Raw genomic sequence first — 25,811 nt, 5'->3', positions numbered from 1 at the left:
ATTAAGAACGGTTGGTGGAGCGGAGTAAGGATCAGAAGTGACCAGCAACTTTTGCTTTTCTGGAGCCTGGACTGGAGGAACTCAGGAAAGAGGCAGAAGCAGAACAGAAGATGAGAGGAGCAAGCAGGATCTAAAGACTTTAATAAGATCTATGGTATCGTCTTAAGAGGAGGGGCTTTTTGCCCACGTGTCATATGATTTTCTCTGGGTTCCACTCTACATGGATCCCGAGATTTTTCTTGGATCTCCGGAATAGGAATAATAAGAAATGGAAATATCTCCATGTCGCAGCAAATGCAATGTGCCAATGGCTGACTAATCCACCACAACAAGTTCCGCTCCACGTTAGCTTTTTTTTTTTTTTTTTTTTTTGTCGACACAAGGGTGTCCGGATCAATTTTTACGGGGCTCGACTAATCTCTTGCGGCCCGGGAGAGGAGGCCCCACTCCACTCCGGACATGGTAGCTCCAGGCAAACTCAAACCTTGGTTGCCCAACACCGGACAACGCCCCTAAAGAGGAAAGCGTGACCACATTAGCCTTTTTCGGTTGATTATTTTAACTAATTATATATATTTACTTTGAATAATTAATCTTTATGATGATATTTTAAATTTTTTTATATTTTGATTATGGATTCTTAATGGCAAGAAAACTACAATATATAATCATTCAAAGAATAGTTTTTGCTAGTTCTCATATTCTCTACAGTCAGTTTTTATAATGATAAATTGGCATTAAATCCATATTCTCTCTAAGTATGTGAAGCTAATATATGCTTTCACTATTTGCTGATCATTACAAATAAGTATACTAAGACACTAAAATACATACTCACTCACAAAAACAACTCTTATGTTTTTTCTGTTTTAATATTTCCTCCGTCCCACTTTGATAGTCATGTTTTTCTTTTTCGTCTGTCCCAAATTGTAGTTCACTTTTCCAATTGAAAAATATAATTGTATTTTAATTTTTCTAAAATACGCTTGTTCAATGTAAGTTGTTCTTAACAAAAGGGAGAGGAAAGGAATTTGAACAAAACATGTGTAAGATTCATAAGATCCTCATTAAACTCATCAATTTTAATGATTAGATCAAAACCTCTTCAACTAACTAATTGTTATGTCTTATGATGATTTGTCCCACAAGATAGGCCTACTTCTATTTTCATGCAAATAAAAAAAAAAGAAAATTTAAGTGGTTAACATAGTCATTTACTTGACTAAAATACTCTTCCGTTAATATTAATTTGGAATATTTTTTAAAATTTCACGGTATACCCTTCCATTAATACTAGTTTACGTTTATGTTTTCAACTAAAATACTTGACTAGTAGTAGAGTCGTATATTTGTGTATAATGGTAAACTGATAAATTATCTATAATTCTGAAAAAAGAAAGGAATCTATAATTTAGAACAAATAGAAAATTAAAGTAAATTTATCTTTATAAAATGAAGGAAGTGTTTATTATTGCAATGCAAGTAGAAATGAGTTTGGGAAAAGTTGAATTGAATAGTAAAAAAAACGAAAAATTGTAACTAACAGATAGTGTCCATAATGTCCAAAACCTATTATTTACGAAAACTCATCCTAACCCTGCATGCCCTGTGACAAAAGCAAAAGCTTTGCAAGAATGAACCGAATCACATTTTTTTTTTTTAAAAAAAAAAGGTGTTACCGTAATTTTTTATTTTAATTATATCAAATAATCGAACACACTCCAGGTTAAGCTTTCTACCAAAACCCCGTTACGTTCGGTGAATCGGACCCGACAAACATGACGACTCGTACTGCATTGGCTTTTTCTTTATTCTTTGCTTAATTTTCTTTTTGCCGCTTCATTAACTCAGCAGATGTCAATTTTTGTCTTGCGCCATCTGGAATGGAATGGTCTCGTGGCATTTCCTAAAAGAGGGAATGTCTGTTACCGAAATGTCTCCGGTTGTTGGAAGGAGAAATGGTTCTACATGGGCCGAGCTTCTGGAAGGTCCACCGCGATACAAGCACTTTTGTTTGTTTCATGGCTCACACTTAGACAGACCTAGAATTCAAAGATTCGTGAAAAATCTTATCCCTTGTTTGGATTGCTATTTTTCGTTGAAAAATGACGTCGTTTTCCGTAATCACATTTCTCTATTACCTTTTTCCCTCACATACATCAAATCGCTATAGTGATTTTTTCATGAAAAATCATGAAAAATGCAATCCAAGCACAACCTTAACCTTCACTACATGCGTGTTAATGTTCTTCAGACTCTGTTAGTGGGAAAGAAAAGTGCACGCGAGGAGATCTAAAGACTCTTCTAACGAGATATTCAAATTAACTCTGTTCAAGAGTTCAGATTGGAATTTCTGTTCCCTTTTTTTTTTTTTTTTCCTGAAAGAAGCTGTTAGTCTACGCTCTACCAAACTCCTTCTGTCAGAAGCTGTTAGGGAAGTCTTCTTGTTCCCATTGGGGAACCAAATCCATTCCAAGTAAAATTAACATCGAGAAAGTCAAAATTAAGCTAAACAATATCCATAGATATCCTTTTTCTTTTCCTCAATTCTGAATCTAAAATCCATAGACATTCCCTAGCAGCATGACTTCAAGTGCTACGCACGTCTACTCAACAATCTGTAATCTGCCATACAATTTTTCAGAATTTTTAACTATTGAAGGAAGGCACCATCAAGTTAAATTTTGTTCCTTTTTTTTAAAAAAAATTTTGACTAACCAGTTTGATTTGAATATGTGCATAATCTAGAATTCAAACTACCACCAAAAATTTATTCTTTTTGGATCAAACAAACTACACCTAACAATTTTTTGTTTTATTTTCGTAAAAAAGAATTACAATTAATAATGGACAAGATGATCGATCCATTCTAGAAGATCTTAAGTTAGTTGAGCGATTTGACATTTTCTCTTTTTTTTTTTTCTTAGATTATTGCAATTTGTTCATCGAGCACATCATTTGTGTCTTTGATGCCCATTTCTGGTTTCCTTCTAGGTAGTCTTTCCCGGTTTCCCCCACCAAAGGGATCCAGGTAGACCATTTAATCGCTAACAATTTTTTTTTTTTATTAATGTAAAGTAGCACCTTGGTAAAAAAAACAAAAAATATATATATACCAATGATGACTTCGTAAAAAAAAAAAAAAAAAAAGGATGCACAGAGTGAGTTAGTTATGGGGTGCACCCGGACACACCGATTTTTTTGTTTTCACAGAAGTATTGGAAGAAATACGCGGGCTTTTTGCTTTTACGTGACTACATAAATGGGTTTGCTTCGATAGTTTATTATTTGCACAAATATTTTTTTTTGTCACACGATGGCTTACTTATTCCACTCATACATCTACTCTATATTAAGAGGGAAGGGATAATTCCAAATGGACCAAAAAAGAATTTGGAGGAGAGTGAAACACCACCAGACCAAACGGATGCCTTTGAACCCGCTGGTAAAACTTTCAAGAAATTCTAAAGATGAATGCAAGTCAAGAGCTTTAAAAATGAATGCAAGTCAAGGGATCTGCACAAATTTATTTGTTTGTATCATAAACGTATTTTTAATAACTCTCGATATCTCATAAATTACATTTAAAAAATACTACATTATTTTTAAAAAAATTTATCTCAAATGATCTCCTGTCCAGACGCGAACACTTCATAAATAAGTCCGTGCGTGAGACATGAACGCAGGTGCGAAATTTGGGGGGTTTCTCTCGAGTGCTTTGATAAATGTTGATTCTTTTTGTACAGTTTTAAATATATGTGTACCGTAGCCTCCTGCTGCTATCTGCAAGCTTGCGCATCTGTATCAATAAAATTAAAAGAAAAAAAATCTCAACGTTTACTTTCCGTGAATTTTATTTTGCCAGCGGTGTGTAGATCAAATTAAATTGTTCCATTGCTATTTTCTCATAGAACGATTTCATCTGAACAGAACGTTTATTCTGATTTGTTTATTTAATTATTCTTGTACATAGAAACAACAAACTCCATTTACAAATTAGAAACCAACACCGACAATTTTGTAAATGTAACTTATGGTTGGCATAAATCCTTGACATTGAGCCTGTAACCCCGACGGCAGAATAGCCGATCGTTTAAAAGATAATTTGATGATGTGTTAATATTTTAGTATTTGATTATTCACTAAAATTTAATTATAATAAAATTATATAATAAATTTTTATTAGTCCCGCGAAAATACCTGTAAAAAAAACAGGACAAGACGGGACGGAATAAGCGGAGGACGGGGCGGAAGGAGTTTGTAGGCAGCGGGACGGGGATGGGAAAGGAGTCCCCCGGCCCGTTGCTATCCCCAGGCAGAACAGCCGATTGTTTAAAAGATAATATACTACTGCTATATTAAAAAAAAAAGTTAATACTAATAGGCGAAAGTTACTATGTACTAGCTTTACTAATGGGCAATATACACAGAACAAATGATAATTAAAGAATATGATGGTTTAACTGTTAGTCTCTCTGCGTGGAATGGAGTATTGAATTGTTGACGGAACATAAACCACTCAGAAAATTAATTACTCCTGCTATTATTCAATTAACCAAGGCAGTCCTGTAGAACTAGAAGGTCGGGAACGTCCGGCCTACAGCGTTGACATTGGCAAAGAACCCCACGAGGTCTCGGCGGTAGGGCAAATATGATTTCTTCTTGTCACCTTGTTTAATCGCTCTGTTTCGTACGTAAAACGCCTCGTGAGCCGACGGCGATGCCACTCCGCCTTTCGCCTTCGATTTCTTAGCAGCTTGGGCGGCGGCTGCGGAAGTTTGTTTTGCTTTAGGATGTTGAGCTTTGTCGATCTTCGTTGTTTCTCTGTTATGTCTGGGAGTCAAAAAGACAAAACCGTCCTTGCCATCGCTATTGCTTCGCCGGAGCAAATCCAGAAGCTTCCACCTCTTGGACTCGGATCCAGTTGAGTGGCTCTTCTTCTTACCCCAACTCGGCGACGATTCGACTATTTTAGGCCTCCAAACACAATAGCTTCCGGGCGGTATTCTGTCCATCTCGTCGGCTTCCGACGACGACGACGACGGAGGCTCGCATTCTTCCCTGTCTTGAATGAACAAACTCCTGAGCGGGATTCGAATTTCAGTCTCAACCGCATCAGACGGCGATTGCTTGGCATCAGCATCACCATCATTCCCCAAGAGATGGCGGTCGAAAATGGGGAAAATCGGCGGAGTTTGACCGTCGTAAAACACTTCGGGCTCGTCATCAGAATCACGCACCAAAGAGAACTCGAAATCATCTTCACCGCCGTCGTCGTCGTCATCCTCACGGAGGACGCTCAAATTCTCCTGTGTGAGATCAGACTGTCTCTTGAACTCATCGGTGACTCGAGCAGCGATATCAGCTAACCTATCCGACGAATAGCTGCTGAAAGTTGGGCAAGCAGAAAGGTCCTCTTGAATTTCGCCCATAGTTTTGGAGGTCACGAGGACGTAGGATTACTGGTATGATACTAGGAGTAGATCTTTTGATTGAGTGTAAGATAAACGTGAGTAGAGAGCAGGAGAACTTCGGGCGTGGGCCTATATATATATACATATACACACCATATGAGACGACAAAGGGGTATTTTGGAGGTGTGAGTTTGAGGAAGAAGGGCGAAGTTTTACCCTCAGTTGACATTCTCCACGCTCCGCCCCTCTCTGGTTTTAAAAAATAGTTTTTAGTTGAGGCAAGTGCTTTCCGTGATTCACAAGACTCACGCGTAAGCACACTCGTGGACCTGATCTCCCCACAGTAAAATGGAACGGTAAGCTCTCAGCTTCCGCGTTTATTCCAGCGCGGTGATGGTTGAAGAGGAAAATGTAAAAAGGTAAGCGTAAAAAATGGTACATGAGATTGAGCTGCTGGTTCATCACCTACGATTTAGGATGCTTCCATCATGCCTGACGTATAACTATCTAACTATTTTGACAAATTAATGGTTTGGAACGGAAAATAATAAATGCCATTTTTTTTGGCCACATATTAAACTCATGACATAACTAACACGGTCTTCCGCTTCAAAAAATTTTTTTTTTCATGTGAGGTCCCATGCTGCAAAATTTTTTAAATTCTAGGTCTCCTTGTATTATTAAAACTAGTTTTATATTATTTTATTCGTGCGTTGAATTAATTATATTAGCCAAAAATTAATCTAAATAAATAGCCCAACAGAATAATAATAATAATAATTGAACACTTTTTCTGCGCCTTCAATCTCCGAATTTTACTTAGCATAACTAGTGACATACAAAGAGAAGGCCAGTGTATGATCCAAGGAAGCAGCAAGTTAACCATGGGAAGTTTGGCTCCATTTGGATTAACTGTTTTTTAGAGTGTTTTTGAAATATTTTATTGTAGTGGTGTAGGTGAAAATTTTTTTATCATAGATGAGGTTATTTTTTGAGATTTTTTTGTTTGTGTATAACTATAGCATCGTATATAAAAAAATTATTTTTTAAAAAATGATACAGTATGTAACATTGAAAACGATAAAATAGTATGTAACATTGAAACCTATAGTACAAGCCAAACAGCTACCTTTGTCATCCATATTATCGCTTTAAAAAATAAAGAAGCAAAAGAAAAAAAAAATGCATGCTTTGATTGAGAAACTGAAAACGGGTTCTTCTAGATCGCAATCTTGACCAAATTGAATTCCATTTACGGATCGCTTCGTTCTAGAGAAAGCCGAAATTTCAATGCAATTGAACATTTTAGACTGAGACTAGACGTTGGATTTTCGTCGACCAATAGAGCTAGAAGTTGTGAACTGGGTATTACGGTAGTAATTTTGTCTGGCGATTGGACTGCAAATTAATCAGGGTAAACAAAAAAGTTGATCATATAAGAGTCGCCAATACATAGGACCAGGTTAAAAAATTTTGCAGGTTCCACGTGGAATTTGGAAACCTTACCGCTGCGTTGGACGAATTTGGGAGGCTTCCAAATGAGTGTGCGTGCATGTATTACACATGCATCATCTACATTATTAAACAATCCAAAAAATAAATTAGTCTGCGTCTTAGTAATCGAGATGCTTATCCTGGACGAAATGAGCCCCAGATTCGCTGCATTTTCGCCGTCTTTTAGATGCTTCTATTCTATGGACACGACGAAGAAACGAAAGCATCAAAATGTTCGGCTGAGCGAACGATAAAGCAATATGGACAGGCAGTATCTGCTCTCATTTGGACTTTTTTATTTTGCTGCAAATAAAAAAGTCAGTTTCAAACTCATGTGTCCTTACTGGCTGTGGAAAAGTAAACTTACTACTCCGTTTGTCAACTGAGTTTTTTTGGTGTTTGTTTAAAATTTTACTGTAACATACTGTAGAATTTTTAAAAAAATTTTTGTATGTTTTTTTTATAAATATTTTAAAGTGTATAATTTAAAACCTTTAAAATTTTTTTTGAGATTACTGTAACTAAAATTTTTTAAAAAATCTGTAGCAGAGAAACTTGTCTTCCAAGCAAGGACCTTAAGACACATTTTCCTGTTTTATAAAAAATCCAAAATCTGCTTCTCGAAAAACGTGGAAGCGTGGACTTTCTAGAACCCTTGCGCAGAAGGTTATAACCATCCTGGAGATTATGTCCAAGTTGACATTTATGTCCAGTGACGGGGCTACATAATCTGGCCAAATAAAAAAGTTCCATGCAGGGCGTGGACTAGTAATTTTAATGTGCCCTGTGCTCATGTTTCTTGTTACTGCATTACAGAGTCTTTAACAGGTGGAAGACTGTGACTTTACGGTTAAAACGCTTGATGACCTGCATATTTCTCGGATTTTTATTTTTCCCTCTCTCGGTGTTTAATGGATATTGTCTTGTACACTCAAAATTGCAACATAAATGCATTCGCTTACACATATCACTATCTTTTTTATAAATTATATACTATCTTCTTAACTTAATTTTATGCTCAGAAAAATCAACACCGGTGCCCCTTTTATTGATTATTATTAAGCATGATTAACGAATGTTCATTTGAGTTTATTCACAATAGTTTCATTAACTTAAGGTTGTGTTTGGATTGCATTCTTCATGATTTTTTATGAAAAAATTACTGTAGCGATTTGATGTATGTGAGGAAAAAGGTAATAGGGAAATGTGATCACGGAAAACGACGTAATTTTTTTTTACGGAAAACAGCAATCCAAACAAGGTTTGAAACCCATTCCTAACCTTGATTCCTCTAACCAAACGACCCCTAAATGGCTCGCCCAAACTTAAAGTTAACACTGTTACGTGTTCGCGGCTGGGCTACTTGTCTTGACTGAACCCATTTTTCAGCCCATTGGGTCAATCATTTTTTGGTTTGTATATTGTGGTGAAAATTTGGTTGCTATGATAAACAATTTTTCAATTAAACTTTCTTGCACTAATGTTTAGAAATGTTTACATATTACAAAAGGAAAAATTACTTTCTAAAGAATATTAATAATAGTTATAATTCACTTTTCTTTCCTTGACTTTCTCTTGAGGCTTTGATAGGTGCAAGTAGATGATAATGACAATTTCAATTTTATTGTACGAACAAGAAGATATGCTATCAAAAGACTTGGAAAATGTAACACAATATCCTATTATATAAGCTAATTATATGGTATCAAGGAAGACAAGGAAAAAAAAGCAATTGATTTTTTTTAGTTTATGAGAGAAGGCGTACTTCATTTCGAGGCCATGCATGCCAGGCGCACTTACCGCCTATTTCTTCTTCCAACTTTCACCCATCACGTGCCACCATCACGCATCCTCCCTCTCACTCTATTCTTCCCCTCTTTCCTCTCCCCTGTTCTTTCTCCCCGTCGGTCATTCCTCTTTATTCCTCTTCCCTTCCCTTATTTTCCTCTGCACCCCCCATTCTCTCCCTACTATGGTATTTGGTTGCAACCAGATCTTCCTCTCCGTTCTTCTACTATTCTTTCTTCGCACTACCATGACAATATTTGGTTGCTATCGTAGACAGGAAATAAAGAGAAGGGGAAAAGAGAGGGACAGTGCTACTAATCTAAGGGTTAATAGGTGGCTGTGACAGGTGAGGATTTAAAAATTTAGTGGGAGGGATAATAGGTGGTTGTGATAGGTGAGAATTAAAAAATTTTAACTATACACTAATAAAATTTTTAATTTTAAAAAGTCCCCAAAATACTTAATACACAATCTCATATTTGCTTTGTGAGTCTAATTTAGGCTTACCAAAACTTTTCTTATGCACCCCCCATTGACAGTCCTACATTTTACACATGATCTGTTAATACATAAATTATATATACACACACACACACTTCATGATGTATTGAAACACAAGTTGGATGGTTGCAACTTTATACATTTTGAGAGCTAAATCGTTAAAAATGCTTTACAAAGGTCTCATGTGATTGTTGCTACACTTGATTAATTTGAGGCTATTTTAGTTTTTTTAAAGGGAAAATCGTTCCAAATGGCCGTCGCATTTTACAAAATGACTTTTTTCGTTCTTCACATTTAAAAATGTAATTTTACGTCCCTTATAGATTCATATTAATCAAATTTGGTTCCTACCTAGGTTTTCAACTAGTTTTTGATTAGAATATACCACGTGTCTTGCACGTGATCATTTTTTAAGGACAAATTTGTCAAATCAATTTTTACATAATTCGATTTATAGTCCTTCACATTTTACAAAATGAATTTTTTCATCCCTTATATTTTACAAAATGAATTTTTTATCCTTCACATCTTTCAAAATGAATTTTTTCATCTGTCATTGATCATGTGCACGAATAATTTTTTTTAAACCCATGTATATATCTATTTGATTACACATGAGTAGTACGAATAGCATATAATATATATGTATTTGATTTCTCTATTTAATTTTGTCTGACGAAATCAAATAGAGATATATTACATGTTATTTGTACTGTTCAAGTGAACTCAAATGGATATCTATATGGGTTTAAAAATTTGTTAGTTTTTTACTCATATTCATTTCGTTTTACTCAAAAATTAAAAACAAAGAAAATATTTAATTTTAAACATTATTGAGTGTTTATGTCGAATTAAATTTGGACAGAAAAAATAAATAAAGGGAAAGTATGACAAAAAAGTAAGTGATTGGCACTTTCAAATTTTAAAATAATCACGAGAATAATAATTCAACCGTTGGTCTTAAAAGTAGCAAGTAGAAATTTCATATTTAAATTGCAATTTGTGAGCATGACTATTATATAATTCAAGTTAGAACCTATTAATTAGATGATCTTATTATACATTTTAATAAATGAATTATTATCACAAGGGAAAGGTCACAAATATTAAATAGATTTATAAGGTAAAATCATTCAGATATATATATATATATGGGTTTAAAACAAAATGTTAATTTTAAACCCCTCTATATATCTGTTGAATAGCATATATATAATTACAATTAATCTGTTTAAGTAAAATTAAATAAAAATATATTACATGTTATTCATATTGTTCAAATGAAATCAAATAAATATATACATAGATTTAAAGAAAAAAATTTATTCATAAACATGATCAATGAGGGATGAAAAATCCATTTTAAAAAATGTAAGGGATGAAAAAGTTTATTTGTGAAATATGAGGGACGAAATAATTTATTTTATAAAATTTTAGGAAAAAAATTCATTTTGTGAAAATGTGAAAGACTATGAATTGGATTATGTAAAATTTGATTTGATAAATTTGCCCTTAAAAAATGATCATGTGCAAGGCACGTGATGGATTCCGACAAAAAAATAGTCTGAAACTTAGGTAGGGATCATATTTGATTAATGTAAATTTGTAAGAGACATAAAATTATACTTTTAAAATTGAGGGACAAAAAAATCATCTTACAAAATGTGATGGATGTTTTGAACGATTTTTTGAAATTCAAAATTAGCCACACTGGCATTTTTAATCACACAACATAGCCCAATCCGGGGTAGTTCGTGTGATGTGTTGCTCCTATTTAGAATATGGCCACAAATGATCGAGATGAATGGGCTTCTCCAACCCGGGGTTAATGTGTTCGAGATGAATGGGCTTCTCCTCTCGGATCACAGAGGATTAGTCGGGTTGAAGGTCCGGACATTGTATGTTGAAAACAAAAAATCACACAACATGATGAGTGTGTTTGGACAGCCAATTATTTGGCCAAATATATTTGCTGACATCACCGTTACAATTTTCAATACACCTTTTTATCTTCCCAATTACCTTTTTATCTCACATACATCACATCACAAAAAGTGTTACGGTAAAAATATTTCAAATAACTTACAATCCAAACACACTTGATATTAAGTGTGTTTTTGGCTTGGGTGAAATTAGAGGTGGCAAATCAACCCAATTAACTATATTTACCCATACCCGCCCATGAATAGATGGGTATGGGTATCTTAAATTTTTGTATATGGGTATAAATGGGTTACCCAATAATACCCATTTATTAAATGGGTACTATTGGGTAACCCATCAAACCCAATTAACCCATTTAAATTTCTCTTCCCCCAAGTCTCTTCTTTTCCCCTACCTTTTTTTTTTTTCAAATTTTTCATTTTGTCATTGTGTTAACATTATTATTATTATTATTATTATTATTATTATTATTATTTGTTGGTTTTATCTTATTATTTTATTTTTTTCTTAGTTTGTTAACTTGCTCATTTTTTAGCATTACCAATTTATGATAAATTTTAGCCTATTTTCTTATCTTTAAAAAATGAAAATTTAAATTTATATGTATGAAAAAAATGTTAGGGGTTCAAAATTTTTGGATTAAGTTTTTATATTAATTTTTATAGTACTTAATTCAAATTTGTATATTCGTATTATTCAATTATTAAATAATAGGTAATTTTGTGACATAGAGTATAAATGAAAAAAATTGGTAATTAAGTTTATTGAACATTATAAGTAAATATTTAAAACTAATGATGGGTACAAAGAGTGATATAAATTAATAACTTAGTTTGCAAAAATGAATTTAAATGAGTTTGCAAAAAGTTAAAATAAATGAGTTATAAATGGGTAATTGGGTTACCCAATTCATTTTTTGACTTACCCATTTATACCCATCTAATTAAATGGGTATAAATGAGTTGACTCACTTATACCCATTACCCATTTTATCCAACCCAAACCCGCCCAAGTCACCCATTTTGACACCTCTAGGTGAAATTGACGGTGGAGATTCGATCGCCTAAACCGTAGAGTAGACGACGACGACTGGGGAAAGAAAAGCCGAAGCTATATCTACTGATTCTATTCTCGTCGTCCATGGCGGACTAGTCGAAAGGTTTTATCACCCCCTCGAAACGGCACCCAGCAGTTTCCAGTTTCGACCACCCTAGGCTTAGGGTTTTCCATTTTATTCAGACCTAGTAGTCTGGATTATTTTTGGTTTGCTACCAGTTTATTACTTCTGCTCTCTGCCATCCGAACCCTAGGTCAGCTCTATTCTATTTGTCTCATTTTATTCTCCTATTTCATTGAATAAACTGGCTTCTTCTATATTTCCATTTTTGTATGTATTTTTTTTTGTTTCGCCTTCTTTTGTGCTCTGGTCGTTGGTGCTGCTTGTTGATTGAGTTGACAAAACTAAGACTGTATTTTAGAGGTTGAATATTTGAAAATGGCTGCATTGATTTATTTATTTTTTTCTGAGTGTTTTTCAGTGGATATTAGTTCTACTAAATATGCATCATATATTACCCGTTGTTGACTTAGTCAGCTGCTATAATTCGTATGCTAATGTAACCTTCATTTACAGCATACAAATCTTATTTTAGTTTTTATGTTTAATGGTATAATTTACCGGTCATTAACAATTTGATCTGTAGAAAAAAAAAATGCTCAAGTTTAGAAATGCTTGTTGCGGTTGTTAGGCAACTTTAGATGTCATGAATCATGATGATGATCCGAAGTCAGTAAAAAGAGTGATAAAGAGTTAATGATATTGGACGAAAAAACTTATTTAGAAAACTTGATGCTTCAGAGAAATGTGGTTTTGTAATTTATAGGAGGCTGATTTTAAGAGTGTCTGGTAGGTTTTGTTAAATCATCCCTGTCATATACTCAGTATACAGAGTAGAGACACAAGTTTGGAGATTTTGTTAAAGTGATATTACGTAAGAGTCATGGGTCAGATGTACATTGGTGTTCCTCTGTGTGTTGCGTTCCTTGCCATTGTGGGAGTGCATGTGGACATAATTCTTCTGTCATTCTGATTATTTAGTCTTATGATTTTCATGACCAAGAAGCAGCTATAAATGCTTCCAGATTTTGGCTTGCAAATAGTTCGATGTAATTAATCCATTTGTTTTCCAAATGGTTATAAACATATTCATGATGAATAACAGATCTGCACAACATCATTACATAGTTACTATAATACGGAAATGACCTATAATTAGGTCCTACATTTATGGGACATTGCTTCAAGTAATATTTGCTCTCATGATCTGTTATAGAATTGCCTGCCTGTATATTTGGTTCTTCCTAGCTTCTGAATGATATTTTTGAGAGTTCAATTTCTATCATACTGCTATGTAAGTTAGAGATAATCTATTTAAATCTGACAAGAAAAATTTAGTGTTTGCAGTTTGGAAGAGAATCAATTGCAGTGATTCAGCATTGTAATGTAATTTTCAGGCTCAGAATTCATTAGTTGGTGGTTGAGCAGTGTCAGCTTAACTGAAAATCAACTTTTAGTTTTTGGCTTTAGTTTAGGCTACTCAAGTGGGATACTAGGTCTTCTTTTTCCCAAGATTGCGACATTATATATTGCTCTGTTCTTGATTGGGTGGTTACAAGTTTTATGGCTTCTGAAGTGCAGAATTCTGGACAGGAAACATCTTACCAAGTCTCTGGAGCCATATGAGGTTCTGTTCTGATCATAAGGAAAATGTTATATTTTTGGAGGAAATCTCACTTTTTGTTGACTCCATCCTCCTTCGTCTCCATTCTATACTCCTTTGCCTGGACAATTAGAGCTTTGAGAGCTACAACATAAGTCATAGCAATGGAAAAGATGATGGAGAAAAAGTTTTCCCTTGATGCAAAAGACTACAAGTTATATGAGGAAGTTGGAGAAGGTGTCAGTGCATCAGTATATCGAGCTCTCTGCGTTCCATTTAATGAGATAGTTGCAATTAAGGTTCTTGATCTGGAAAAGTGTAATAACGATCTGGTAAGCAGCCTTGTGGTCAACTGGTGTTTGTATTTTTTCTGTTTTTTGGTTATTTATTTCTTAGGATATTGTTTATTCTAATCTTGTAAATTGCACCTGGTGTTACAAGTTTCAGTTCGTTCATTTGGTGATATGATATAATATCTCAGTCTTGTATCAATTGCTTCCCTTCAGTAATAGTTTAAATCATCATTATTTATGTATTTCATACTCCTCCTCTTGCAAGAATTTTATGATTATTACCGATAAAAGGAAAACTATTAATGTTATTATTAAGTTTTGGAACTGACTTTAATCAAACAATGCATGTCTTATATGTTGCTGCCTAGGACTTGTCTGGAAATAGTACCTAATCCTTGTATGATAAGCAGGCTGAATGTGTGCATGTGCTACCGATACTGGTTTCAATTGTTCAAAGTTGGCATCTTTTCAGTGAGAAGAACCTTGCAATTAAATTAATTTGGTTATTGTCTTTGTTTAGGATGGCATTCGTCGAGAGGTACTAACAATGAGTTTGATTGACCATCCCAATGTATTACGTGCGCACTGCTCATTCACTACAGGCCACCATCTTTGGGTTGTCATGCCATACATGGCTGGGGGATCTTGCCTTCATATAATGAAATCTGCTAATCCAGAAGGTTTTGAGGAACCGGTGATTGCAACATTGCTACGTGAAGTACTTAAGGCTCTTGTTTATCTTCATGGGCAGGGGCACATACATAGAGATGTGAAGGTATACTTATCTTTGTATTTGCTCCTTTTTCTTTTTATTTTCTTTTGCCATTGATTAATAGCTAGCAATTAGGATTTAACATGTTATTTTCTTCCCTTCAGTTTTCATCTGTGGCAAGCATGTCCTGCTGTCACAAGGAATGGGAATATCTTGTTCATTCATCTTTTAAGTTGCGCAGAATAATACTTGGAGTTTGTTATTATTGGCATTTTGTGCTTTTCTTTCTCCAGTGGATCTTATTTCTAGGATGTATGTTTATCAAGTTCCTTGTCATATTAAGTATCTGAATCTACATCTTTATGAGCAATAATTTGCGTCCTTTCTGCTTTATTGTGTGACAAATATCGGCTTTAAGTCCTGATTCAGCCAAGTAAATTACTTCTTGGGTTTTTCCAGGCTGGGAATATTCTAATTGATACTAATGGAGCTGTCAAGTTAGCAGACTTTGGGGTTGCTGCATGCATGTTTGATACTGGTGATAGACAACGTTCTAGAAACACATTTGTTGGAACTCCATGCTGGTAAGTTGTTGCTTCTTGTGAGCTATATTCAATGCTATCCTTATCTCTTATGACTTAGTAGAGAACAAACTTCCTGTTTCTTGAATGTTTATTAGGATGGCACCTGAAGTTATGCAGCAACTGCATGGATATGATTTTAAGTGAGTGTCTTATTTAAGCACCTTTTTCTGTATTTACTTCTGGGCGCATTTTCTTTTATTATTTCTAACATCAATGTACTTATAAGCTTCAATTTTGGTTAAACAGAGCAGATATTTGGTCATTAGGAATAACAGCACTTGAACTTGCTCATGGTCATGCACCGTTCTCTAAATACCCCCCAATGAAGGTTGATTGTAACTTCATTATGAAAACCCACTTTTATATTGTGTGTATGGAAGATTTAACGTCTTTTGTGCAAGATTTGTTCTAGTGTACTTGACACCTCCTTCCCCCCCTCCCTCGAAAACCGAAAAAAATGCAGGTTCTTCTCATGACTTTGCAAAATGCACCCCCTGGTTTGGACTATGAAAGAGATAAGAGATTTTCAAAGGTTTGCCTTTTTAAAAAAATATCTCTCGATTGGCTTGGTTGTTTTCCTGAAATTTTGGTGTCTTTTACAGTCCTTCAGAGAAATTGTAGCTGCTTGCTTAGTCAAGGATCCAAAGAAACGACCCTCTTCAGAAAAGCTTTTGAAGCACCCTTTCTTTAAACATGCACGGTCATATGAATATTTATCACGTACAATTCTTGATGGGCTTCCTCCTTTAGGTGATCGTTTTAGGATGCTTAAGGTCTTGTTCCTATCTCAACTGTGCCCTTCCAGTTTCCGAACTCCTACGAGATGTTATACCATTGTTTCAGATTAATTACTTAAAAGGAAAAACTTTGACATGGTTTGGGATTTGAAATACTCTTTCAGGCAAAAGAAGCAGATTTTCTGGTGCAGAATAAGTCATTATACGAGGACAAAGAGCAGTTATCTCAGGTTGAAAGTTTGAAACCTTTTGATGAGAAAATAGTTTCACATACGATCTAAATTTATTTGCTACAGGCTACAGCTCCATGAACCTTCTTAGACTAGCATGCTCATGGCTTGACTTTCAAACGTGCCTCTGTTGTGATGTTGCACAATCTGTAGTGCGAGTCAAATAGATTAATGAAAGTTAAAAAAAAGTGCTAAATCTTAGCCAGATTTAGTAGATGTCCTAACAAAAGAAGACAAATTGTCATTTATCTACATCATTGTCAACTTCATGATTAGTAGCAATTTTAATTTATGCTGCTTTTATTGTTGCAATACTGCTTTTGAATTGTCCTGCATGTATCAATTGTCACTCTTGAAGTTCATGCTAATAGATCTACGGGTGTTTTAAATGTTAGGTTGCATTGTGAGACTGATATTAGTCATTTTAATCATCTACTCTGAATTGCATTAAGTTTCACCTACAAGACTGATCTTCATAAGTGCACAAGATTCAGTCCATCCATATTTTGCAGACATTTTTAGGTCTTTAGTACAAGTGTGACAATGGCTTGTGAGCTTAGAGTAGCATTAAGTCGTGTATCAGACAAAATGGGCAGAGAGAGAGAGAGAGAGGAGAAGTGAGATTCCATGCACTGAGAAATGTGAGATAATGAGCAACGAATGGGTTGAAGAAAGGAGGATTTCTCTAGAGAGGAATGTTACTTTTGTGCATTTGCTGGGAAAATTAAACCCAGAAGGTAGGTGGTCTTCAATGTAAGATAATGGACTATATGTTGCTCTTCATATGGACATTCTGCACTCAAAGAAGTGATGGCCATTTCAAGGTTTTTAAGCTGGTTCTATGACAAGCTTAAGGGCTGATTTGGTGAACTCCATTTGTCCAGTTATTATTTGAGATATGTTGAATATATGAGTTAGATACTTGGCATCTTTATGAACCTTATACGTTTTAGTAATCAGCTTTGTACAGTGTGCAATAATACGTTATGGTGATTGGTTATTGCTGGTATGTAATTTGTATAGTGCTTCACAGGAACTTTCTTCATCAACAAAAGTCATTCTTGTAGTTGAGCAGTTAAAGTCCACTTAGTTTAAATAGACTGTTTTGTTGTTGCTAATAGGCTTCTGCAGTTAATCATATCCATTCTTTATCGACTTTTTTGTACTTTGAAAGCGTCAGAGGAAATGGCAACTGGAATCAAAGGGATGTGGCACATTAAATGATATTATCTTCTGATTGCATGAAAGTACACTTCTGAAATTTTTAAGTTGAGTTTTGCTGACTATGCAGCAAGAATACATCCGAGGAATTAGTGCTTGGAATTTTAATCTGGAGGATTTGAAGAATCAAGCTGCTTTGGTATGTTTAGTGCTTCATTCAGTTCTGAATACCTTTTTATTTCGAGGAAAAGTATTGTTACTTTCAGCGGTTATAAATCCATGGTGTTGCTTACAGATTCCAGACACTGATATCACAAATGCTGAAGATCAATGTATGAGTCCCAAGCAAGGGGCTGGGCTACATGATGCATTTTCTCCCACAGAGAGGCCATCCCTTGATAGGCCTGTCCCAAATTCTGTGGGTCATATGGAGGTTCAGTCGCCCATTGCACTCGCTTTTTGGCTTTTTTTTTTTAAATGCATTTCTGAGGATTGTGGTGTTCTTTTCTCTGTGTAACATTTCTCCTTTACATGTGTCAACGTTTCAGGATAGGCTCAATGATATCCATGACCTGGAGAATTCACTTGCTGCCTTTCCTATGAAACCTCTCCAGGCACTGAAGTATAAAGTTCTAACATCTTTTGATTTTGGTTTATTTTCTTGGAATTTTGATTTGGAAACCAAGTTGTCTTGCCTTCCATTTTCTTCATGACCAAAATTGTCTCTTGTTACCGGATATTCTTCACATTGTTCCTCTCTGGATATAGTGATGCACATATATTTTGTTTTGTGAATAATTGTGTCAAATAAATATGGATGGGTTGCTCTGGTTTTTGATGTTCTTACAGAACAATATAAGAGATGCAGTATGTGTTTCTATGTACCAATCCGCTTCTTTGAAAGAGAAGCACTTCATAGCATGTATTTGCCTGAAAGCAACTGTTGAATAACGTTGTGGTTTACTTTGAACTGCTCCAGTTATTTTGTGAAAGGCTTTTCTTGAACTTCATGGGTGTCTATTTTCATTTTGATTTATTCTTTTATCCATCTATCAATGCAATAAATGGTTTTCATGCAGAGGTTGTTTTGATGTGTGTGAGGATGACTCGGGTGCTGGTAGTCCATGTTGGAAACATGCTGTTCAACCTGATACTGAACAGTTCTCTCAAGTACAGTCATCAAGAAAATGTAAAAGTCAAGAAGTTGGCAGGGATGATGGTGAGAGTCCAGGGCAAAGTAGCTCCTTGACACGTTCTGCTATTCCAGGGCATAAAAAATTATTAAGTGGTTCAATCATGCAGGATAATGTTTCTTCGTCCAAAAAGGTTACTGGTGATGGAGACAGGTATATGTTTAGCTATGTTCATTTTATAGTTTCAACTCTCTTAGCAAAGTTAAGATTGGCAGTATAACTATTCTTTCAGTAAATTGAGTATTTCTGCCTTTGGAATTCAAAATGTAGTGTGCATTCACACTTGGAAATGATCGTTAACATATTTGAATTCTTTTTCTTTTATGTGCTAAGATGGTTCACATGGCCCGTCTTTTAATGGAATATGGAAGAAATCATTCGCGGACATTCTATAGGGCAACTAAAGAGACTAGCTTCCCCCCTTTTTCCTGATTGGAGTCCCTGAGAATGCAAGAAAAATGAAAAAGAATCTAGAGACAAGGCTTCCCAGTAGTGAGAAGCAACTGGGCTGCATCAAGAGCAGGAGTTACTTTGTCTTTTTGGTGGTTGTTTTTCCCTAGAGTTTGGATCATCTATTGATAGGGAACTTATATATTAACATAGTTCCATTATCTTGATTAACTATATGGTGTATAAGTGTTCCACTGAAAAATTTGTTATCAAGTGGAGTTATCAAAAGCTTCTGTTTTAGCTAGTGATATTTGTGCTTCTCACTCGTACTGATTGTGATTCTGCTTTACTATGTGAAGGGAATATATGCAACCAAAATATACCTCAGAACGAAATTATAGTGGTCCTTTGCAGTATCGTCAAAAGAAAGACATCATTAATCCTACTTCAGGTAATGCGTTTTGCATTTATATTGCTGAATTTGCCTGGAAAGTAGCTCTTTCCTTTTGACTGGAAAAAGTCTGTTTTGCTTTGGTTGACCTGTATTCTTTGTTATGGCTCTTTCTCTCGATCTCTCTCAACATCTCAAGGTTTGCTTTTGCAGGGGATGATATGTCTGAAGGTGCTGTTGTCCAAAGAAAGGGGCGTTTTAAAGTCACATCGGCAGATTTGAGTCCCAGGGTACTTTTTTCAGAAGTATTTTATTTTCATGCATCTGATAGCATAATGCCTGCCTGCCTTCAGTAACTGGATGGGAGTCGAGTAATAGTCAAGCAATTTGAAACACACTAGAGGGTGAGGGGGTGGTTTTGTGAGAATATTTCTAGACATCCTTAGGCCAAGAGTAGCACAGTGTGAAAATGTGCAGTTATGCATCATGATAAACATCACGAGTTTATGACCCGTCTCTGCTAGTTTCCTGACTTTGTTAAATTGAACAAACTAAGGGCATTTTAATTGTCGATAGGCTTCAGTATGTTTGTATTTTGTTTCCCCCTTTAAATAGTGCTTGTTTCAATTTCCTTCCAAAATTTGGCTTTTGTTTTGGGCTTAGTCTTCGGCTGTCTGTTTTTCGTTGGATGAATCAGTAAAACTGATATTTTGGTATTAACTTTCGACTAGTATAAAGTAAACATTTGTTTCCCACATTGCTAAGCTGCCTGGATGTTTTTCATTTTGAATAGTGCACACTTTACAAATATTGCTACTCATTAGAAGTGTTGGTTTGGACATTAAGATTGTTTCAAATTTCATGTTGAAGGTTGGCAAATTACCTTCTAGGCAATGGCTTTGTAACCATTGCCTACCCTTGCTTGCGTGCAGGGTCCTACGAACTCTTTCTTTGGTGCTTCTTCTGGAGGATCGACCATTCCATCGAGCTCATGCCTTACAGCTGTTTCAATTCTTCCATCCTTGCAATGTATCCTTCATCAGAACAGTATTCAGAGGGTAAATGGCTTTTCATCTTACCTTGGTGTTCACCAAATGTTGGCTTTTGCTAATTGTTCTTTGTGTTTTCAGGAAGAGATAATGAAATTGATTAAATATGTGGAGCAATCTGGTAATGTCACTCACGCTGGATGATTATATTTGGCTGTTAACATCTTTCTGCACACATTCAGTGATCTAGTTTGTGTTCTCCTTTACTTTTGTGCCTTTGTATTTGCTTCTTCTATGTGATGATTCTTTGGCTTGGTTTTTATATCTAGGCCCTACGGATTTTGTTGAGGGAGGTATCAATGACCTTTTGCAGGTATTCTCTTCTTTTGATGAAATTCTTGGTTTTGTCGTGTAAAAGTGTGGATTTAGAGCTGATGTATTATCTTGTATGAGTTGAATAGTTTTAGGTCTTGTATTGCTTTTGGAGGGAGAAATATTTACTTTGGTACGAGGTAAAGATGTCATCGACTTCTGAATCCATTCTGGTAATGCTTGTAGGTACCACCAACTACTTCGAGGGAAAAGGAGCTGCAATCCCACGTGATTCAATTGCAACAGAGGTAATGGTCTGAATCCCAGGATTCTTCAAATTACTGCCTGATGTTTCTATTTTGTAATGAACTGGATGCTTGTTTGAAATCTTAGCATTGGGAGTCTGGTCGAGGAACTGCAGAGACAGAAGTTGAAAAATGCTCAGGTGTGTTTACTTTTTGTTTTGAGAAAAAAATTTGTTTTAGTTGCCTGTTCTTTAAGAATGTGCTCGTCTTTATTTCTGTACCTCAAATTTTTGCAGAAACTGGAAATGTTTTTGTCTCCATAAAAAAGTGTTCTTCATATTCTATTTCATCAATTCCTTTTTTTTTTTCACATAAAAGACAATATACTTGCTTTATATAGTATTAAATTTGTACCTATATCTGAGTTCAAATTGGCCATGTCATAGATTGTCATATATCCTCATTGGTCACATCGTCTCCATAAGTACAATATGTCCTTTTGGTTTGCAGCTGGAAAAGAAAGCGAGTGCATTGCTCAAGGACGAAAAGTCGTGAAAATGGCATTGTAACATCGGTGGCGATTTTGGTGCCCGCTTGTTGGTTGCTACGGCCTTCAGACAGACTACATTGTAATTTTTGTCCACCTCGTGTGAATATTAAAGCCGGCTACCAGTTATTGAGATGCCATTCTTGAGTGTCATACATGTTGTAATATGGTTGTGACATTGTAATTATGATTAGTGGGGATATATATATATAATTTTATTTCAGCTCTGTCCCTCTTTTGAGTCTCTCTCTCTCTCCCCCCTTATTCAAAAGAATTTGGTGGTCTTTGCACTATAATTGTACGATATTGTGCGATGGGGTAACACGAAACTTTGTGAAGATATATTCTATACAAGATCGAATGAAATTTGCACTTTTTGCTCTGCCCCTCTTAACCATCGTTCTGTTCCATCAAAATTTTGTGAAGGTATATTGACAAACTTAACTGGAAAGGGAACCCATTAGATCCTTGTGGCAAGCGGACCTGACTAGTAAAGTCGCAAGAATAACAGGTAAATTTTATCTCTCACTTAACTAGATAGATAGCTGTGGCGAGTGGGCTGAAAGCACAATCCACAGTTGGAGCATTGCATAAAAGCTGAAACAACGTAAAGCATGAAAAGAATAATTCCATTGTAATTCCCTCGGAGAGCATTAATGTCATTGCCGGAAGATCAATAGAATTACCAGAGGCAGTTAGCAGTCACAGCAGAAACAATGCCTTTGAGTGTTGCCTGTGTGACGAAAGAAGAAAGTTAAAGTTGTGCTACCGTTGTATGCATCAAAGACGACCAAGAGATTTTGAAAGTTACCATGGAGTGGTCTTTTAGACCAAGAGATAGAATTAAGGGCTTTGAAGATCCAGAGTGGCTGCATATACAAAGAAAAATGTTGCTATTAGAAAAGTTCACTATCACAAAAGAATGCAGGAAAAAGACGCAGTGAATGTCACTTGAAGTACAAACCTTATGTGCTCAATTAGCTGCCGACCACAGGATATCATCATTGGCTACAGGTACATATCGGGTCAGACAAAGCTCTTTGTACTAATGCGAAGAACGGTAGGTCACAGAGACTTCTAATATTTACCTCATCACGTTTACCAAATATTACAGAGACTTCAAATGTTGGATCTGTAGACACCTCTTCCTCCTTCCTGGCAATTGAGAACATGCTTTCAGAAATTGTCATATTGCACATCAAATCAAACCTTTACAACTATTAACATCTCAGGTCCTTTAAAAATTTATATTCTCAAACAATATCAGGACTTGCATGCATGAACCAATCATCAACCAATTTTTTTGTTAGTTCATCAAAATGGTGATCCACAGGTTTACTTTGGAAAGGCTTCAACAATGTGCCTAAAATTCATAACAATGTCTACATGAATTTCTATCACATTAAAAACTTGCCTATGGTTTATAACGTGCAAGGTATCATATCCTTTTTAGACTCTTAGACAGCGTTTAGAGAAAAGTATGGTTTCGAATCATATAATCTCATCTTTTTGGGGTTAAACACAGATTTTCATCCATTTTATACATCATTTGCCCCCAAGAACTTTACCAAAAGAAACATCAAAGAAAAAATGGAACAAATAAAAGTGGCCAATCCAAATCAAAGATTATATTGACCTGGCATGCAGTATTGTTCCCATACTTCCTATTTGAGTAGCCAAAACCTGAAATGGTTAAGCATATTAAAAACTTTCCCATGCAGCATTAATGCCAAAAGTGAGGATTAAAACTCACAAAAAAGTGATCCTCATAGCTGCATATGATAATATCCGTGATGTTACCCTGCAGAGGAAAGAACGTTGAGCAAAACTTTGCATGCTAACAAACACAAGTGGAACAGCTAAACCATCCAATCTTCAAAAATTGAGGTTTTTTTTTTCGAAAAAAGGGAGCTATAAGTTGTTGGCTTGTAATCTGTCAGTCAAATATAGATATTAACTGATTTTTCCTTCAAAACAATGTGGTCATCCCTGGTTCAGATGAGTAGACCATAATTCAATCAAAATTCTGGAGATTCATAATGTTGATTAAATCATTGAAGATTCTTATCAACACATAATTCAAAGAGTTATCAAGATTCATGATATCGTAACTTTGCGTATTGGCACAAATAGCGGACCATTAGGCTGCAGTAAAATCTGAAATGTTTAAAGAGAACGAGGAATTTGAGAAAATCATCTACGACTTCAATGCCAGCTACCTTTGACGGATTAACATTAAAAATGAAGAAGAAAAGGGGACTTGACAATTAACCAAACAGGTTATGGACAATTAATCCATAAGCAAAATTTTTACATGATTCAATTCGAGTACCGTGAGGATCAAAGCATAACGTAATAGCATTCAAATCATAAAATATTACCGATCTCAATCTCAAATTGACAGGACTAATTTTAGTATCTAAGAACGCAGAAACTCAATCCAAGAGTTTCACGACAAGAAACAAGCACGCAACGTGTATTCGACTTCTTAATTACGAATATGTCATGATTCGCAAGTATTAATATAATCCTATTAGAAATTGAAATTAATCAGACTTACCTTGATTTCCAGAGTGAGCTTATTTTGCCGTACAGGAAAAGGAGGACCCGAGACGTCCATGGCTATTGCATTATAGAGTAGTAGTAGTATTTTGAACTCGGCGGTTCCCGATTGGGAGCTCAAATAGGGGCGGCCCGTATGCATCCTAATATTCAGACCCACCAGGCCACCGCATAGGCCAGGGTGCAAGTCACAACATTTCCATCGACAAAATAAAAACCCCACCCCCAAATAATTACAAATCTTTTGTTGACTAGAGAAATCGTAGCCGCTACGTCCCATATAAAATATTATAAATTTGTTTTGATATTAATGGTAATATGTTTGAACAAAGGATTATTTGGCTTTTTTTATAAATAAATGTGTAGTGATATTAGAGTTGTAAATGAGCCGAGTCCAGTCGAATTTCGGCCTAATTGACTCGAGCCTTGATTTAATTTTAGTGAACTCGAACAGCTCGAGCTCGAAAAAAATAAAAAATAATTATTTTATTCTTTAAAAAATAAATAAAATAATATTTTTTCTTAATAAATAATAAAATATTAAGGATATATATTTAATTTTACTATTAAAATAAATACATATAGTTAAAATAATATATATATATATATACTCGAGCTCGCGAGCCTAACGAGTTTAATATCTTGATCTCGAGTTCGATTTCGACTCGAGTCGCGAAAGGGTCGGTTCGTTTGCAGCCCTAAGTGATATATGTGTGATTAAAAAAATAATTAATTTTATATTATATTAATTTATAATGCAAAAAAGAGAACATATTTATAATACAAATTAATTTATTTACATTATAGACACATTTTTAGGTCATTTTTTTATGATTTTAATTATAATTTTATTTCACATACATTACGTCATAAAAAGTTTTATAATATTATTTAAATTAATTTTTCTAATTAATCAACTATTCAAACACGCACAGACAACCCAATATTTTGCTATGTGCAAGCGAGAACGTCAATTGTATTTAAAAGTATATATTATTGCGAACAATTTGGTGTTTTGTTAAGGTTTGCTGGATGGTGAGGAATAACAGGTGAATGTGCTGGTGGTGTGATCATTTGTCCGAGTGCCGATCGGATCCCCGTCCTCGCTTCCTTCCAGTGAGTCGGTGTCCATATCACACAAATAAAGTAAGGATGGTCAGGCGACTCAGGCCGTGCCACTTTGACTTGCTAGCAAGTCCCCTGTACTCAACTGTTGACTGTTGTTCCGGCGCTACTACTTGTACCAACCTCCAGCTGGCTCAAGTCGTTGTATCCATCTGGGCGGCGGGCCCATGTTCCGTCCGCCTCTGCCCACGACCCGTTTCCACTTAACCCTCTTCCAATTCCGTTTCAAAACCTTCTGGCGAACCCCATCATAGGATCCGAACTTTCTCGAACTAAGGCCGGTAGCCCGCTTCCAAGTGAATCTCCCTATATTCACAACTTGGCATGTCCCAATACGTGTTAGACCGGCTACCAACAGCATATTTATTGAAAGGTTTTACATTAATTTTATTTCAAAAACATTAAAGAAAAGTTGTTCACACTAATTATTCTACTCCATCCGTCCCACTTTAATAGTTCTATTTTTCTTTTTCGTCTGT

The 25,811-nt window shown here is 35.3% G+C and overlaps 3 protein-coding genes across 10 annotated transcripts; 1 reads left to right on the top strand and 2 right to left on the bottom strand.

Moving 5' to 3' along the window:
- Positions 1–4,381: 4,381 nt before the first annotated feature.
- Positions 4,382–5,684, bottom strand: LOC113698564 (uncharacterized). The gene has a single exon (XM_027218431.2). The coding sequence runs from the start codon at positions 5,430–5,432 to the stop codon at positions 4,575–4,577; it is 858 nt and encodes a 285-aa protein (XP_027074232.2). The 5' UTR covers positions 5,433–5,684; the 3' UTR covers positions 4,382–4,574.
- A 6,461-nt stretch (positions 5,685–12,145) lies between these two features.
- On the top strand, positions 12,146–21,872 carry LOC113698469 (serine/threonine-protein kinase BLUS1-like). 7 transcript variants are annotated; one of them, XM_072056910.1, is made up of 22 exons: positions 12,150–12,451; positions 13,606–13,644; positions 13,840–14,193; positions 14,675–14,929; positions 15,326–15,450; positions 15,546–15,590; positions 15,697–15,778; positions 15,914–15,982; positions 16,053–16,223; positions 16,352–16,417; positions 17,709–17,777; positions 17,874–18,011; positions 18,127–18,200; positions 18,658–18,924; positions 19,521–19,612; positions 19,766–19,842; positions 20,485–20,610; positions 20,683–20,722; positions 20,871–20,914; positions 21,100–21,161; positions 21,247–21,298; positions 21,609–21,872. In XM_072056910.1, exons 3-22 carry the CDS (start codon positions 14,026–14,028, stop codon positions 21,651–21,653), a joined length of 2,067 nt encoding a protein of 688 aa, XP_071913011.1. In that variant the 5' UTR covers positions 12,150–12,451; positions 13,606–13,644; positions 13,840–14,025; the 3' UTR covers positions 21,654–21,872. The 7 variants fall into 7 exon arrangements, 6 of the variants coding, with proteins under 6 accessions (XP_071913011.1, XP_027074100.1, XP_027074099.1 ...); XM_027218299.2 differs by lacking the exon at positions 13,606–13,644 and having other exon boundaries at positions 13,852–14,193; XM_027218298.2 differs by lacking the exon at positions 13,606–13,644.
- A 278-nt stretch (positions 21,873–22,150) lies between these two features.
- On the bottom strand, positions 22,151–24,425 carry LOC113698470 (uncharacterized). 2 transcript variants are annotated; one of them, XM_072056912.1, is made up of 8 exons: positions 24,206–24,425; positions 23,399–23,446; positions 23,282–23,328; positions 22,734–22,800; positions 22,610–22,653; positions 22,457–22,514; positions 22,332–22,378; positions 22,151–22,242 (listed from the first exon to the last, which is right to left on the bottom strand). In XM_072056912.1, the coding sequence occupies exons 1-8, from the start codon at positions 24,347–24,349 to the stop codon at positions 22,179–22,181; spliced, it is 519 nt and encodes a 172-aa protein (XP_071913013.1). In that variant the 5' UTR covers positions 24,350–24,425; the 3' UTR covers positions 22,151–22,178. The 2 variants fall into 2 exon arrangements, with proteins under 2 accessions (XP_071913013.1, XP_027074101.1); XM_027218300.2 differs by having other exon boundaries at positions 22,151–22,378; positions 24,206–24,421.
- Positions 24,426–25,811: the final 1,386 nt, after the last annotated feature.

The sequence above is a fragment of the Coffea arabica genome, chromosome 7c (assembly GCF_036785885.1).
Source record: "Coffea arabica cultivar ET-39 chromosome 7c, Coffea Arabica ET-39 HiFi, whole genome shotgun sequence".
Lineage (NCBI taxonomy): Eukaryota > Viridiplantae > Streptophyta > Magnoliopsida > Gentianales > Rubiaceae > Coffea > Coffea arabica.
Note: the sequence above shows the minus strand (reverse complement) of the source record. Positions and strands in the feature narration are given on the sequence as shown.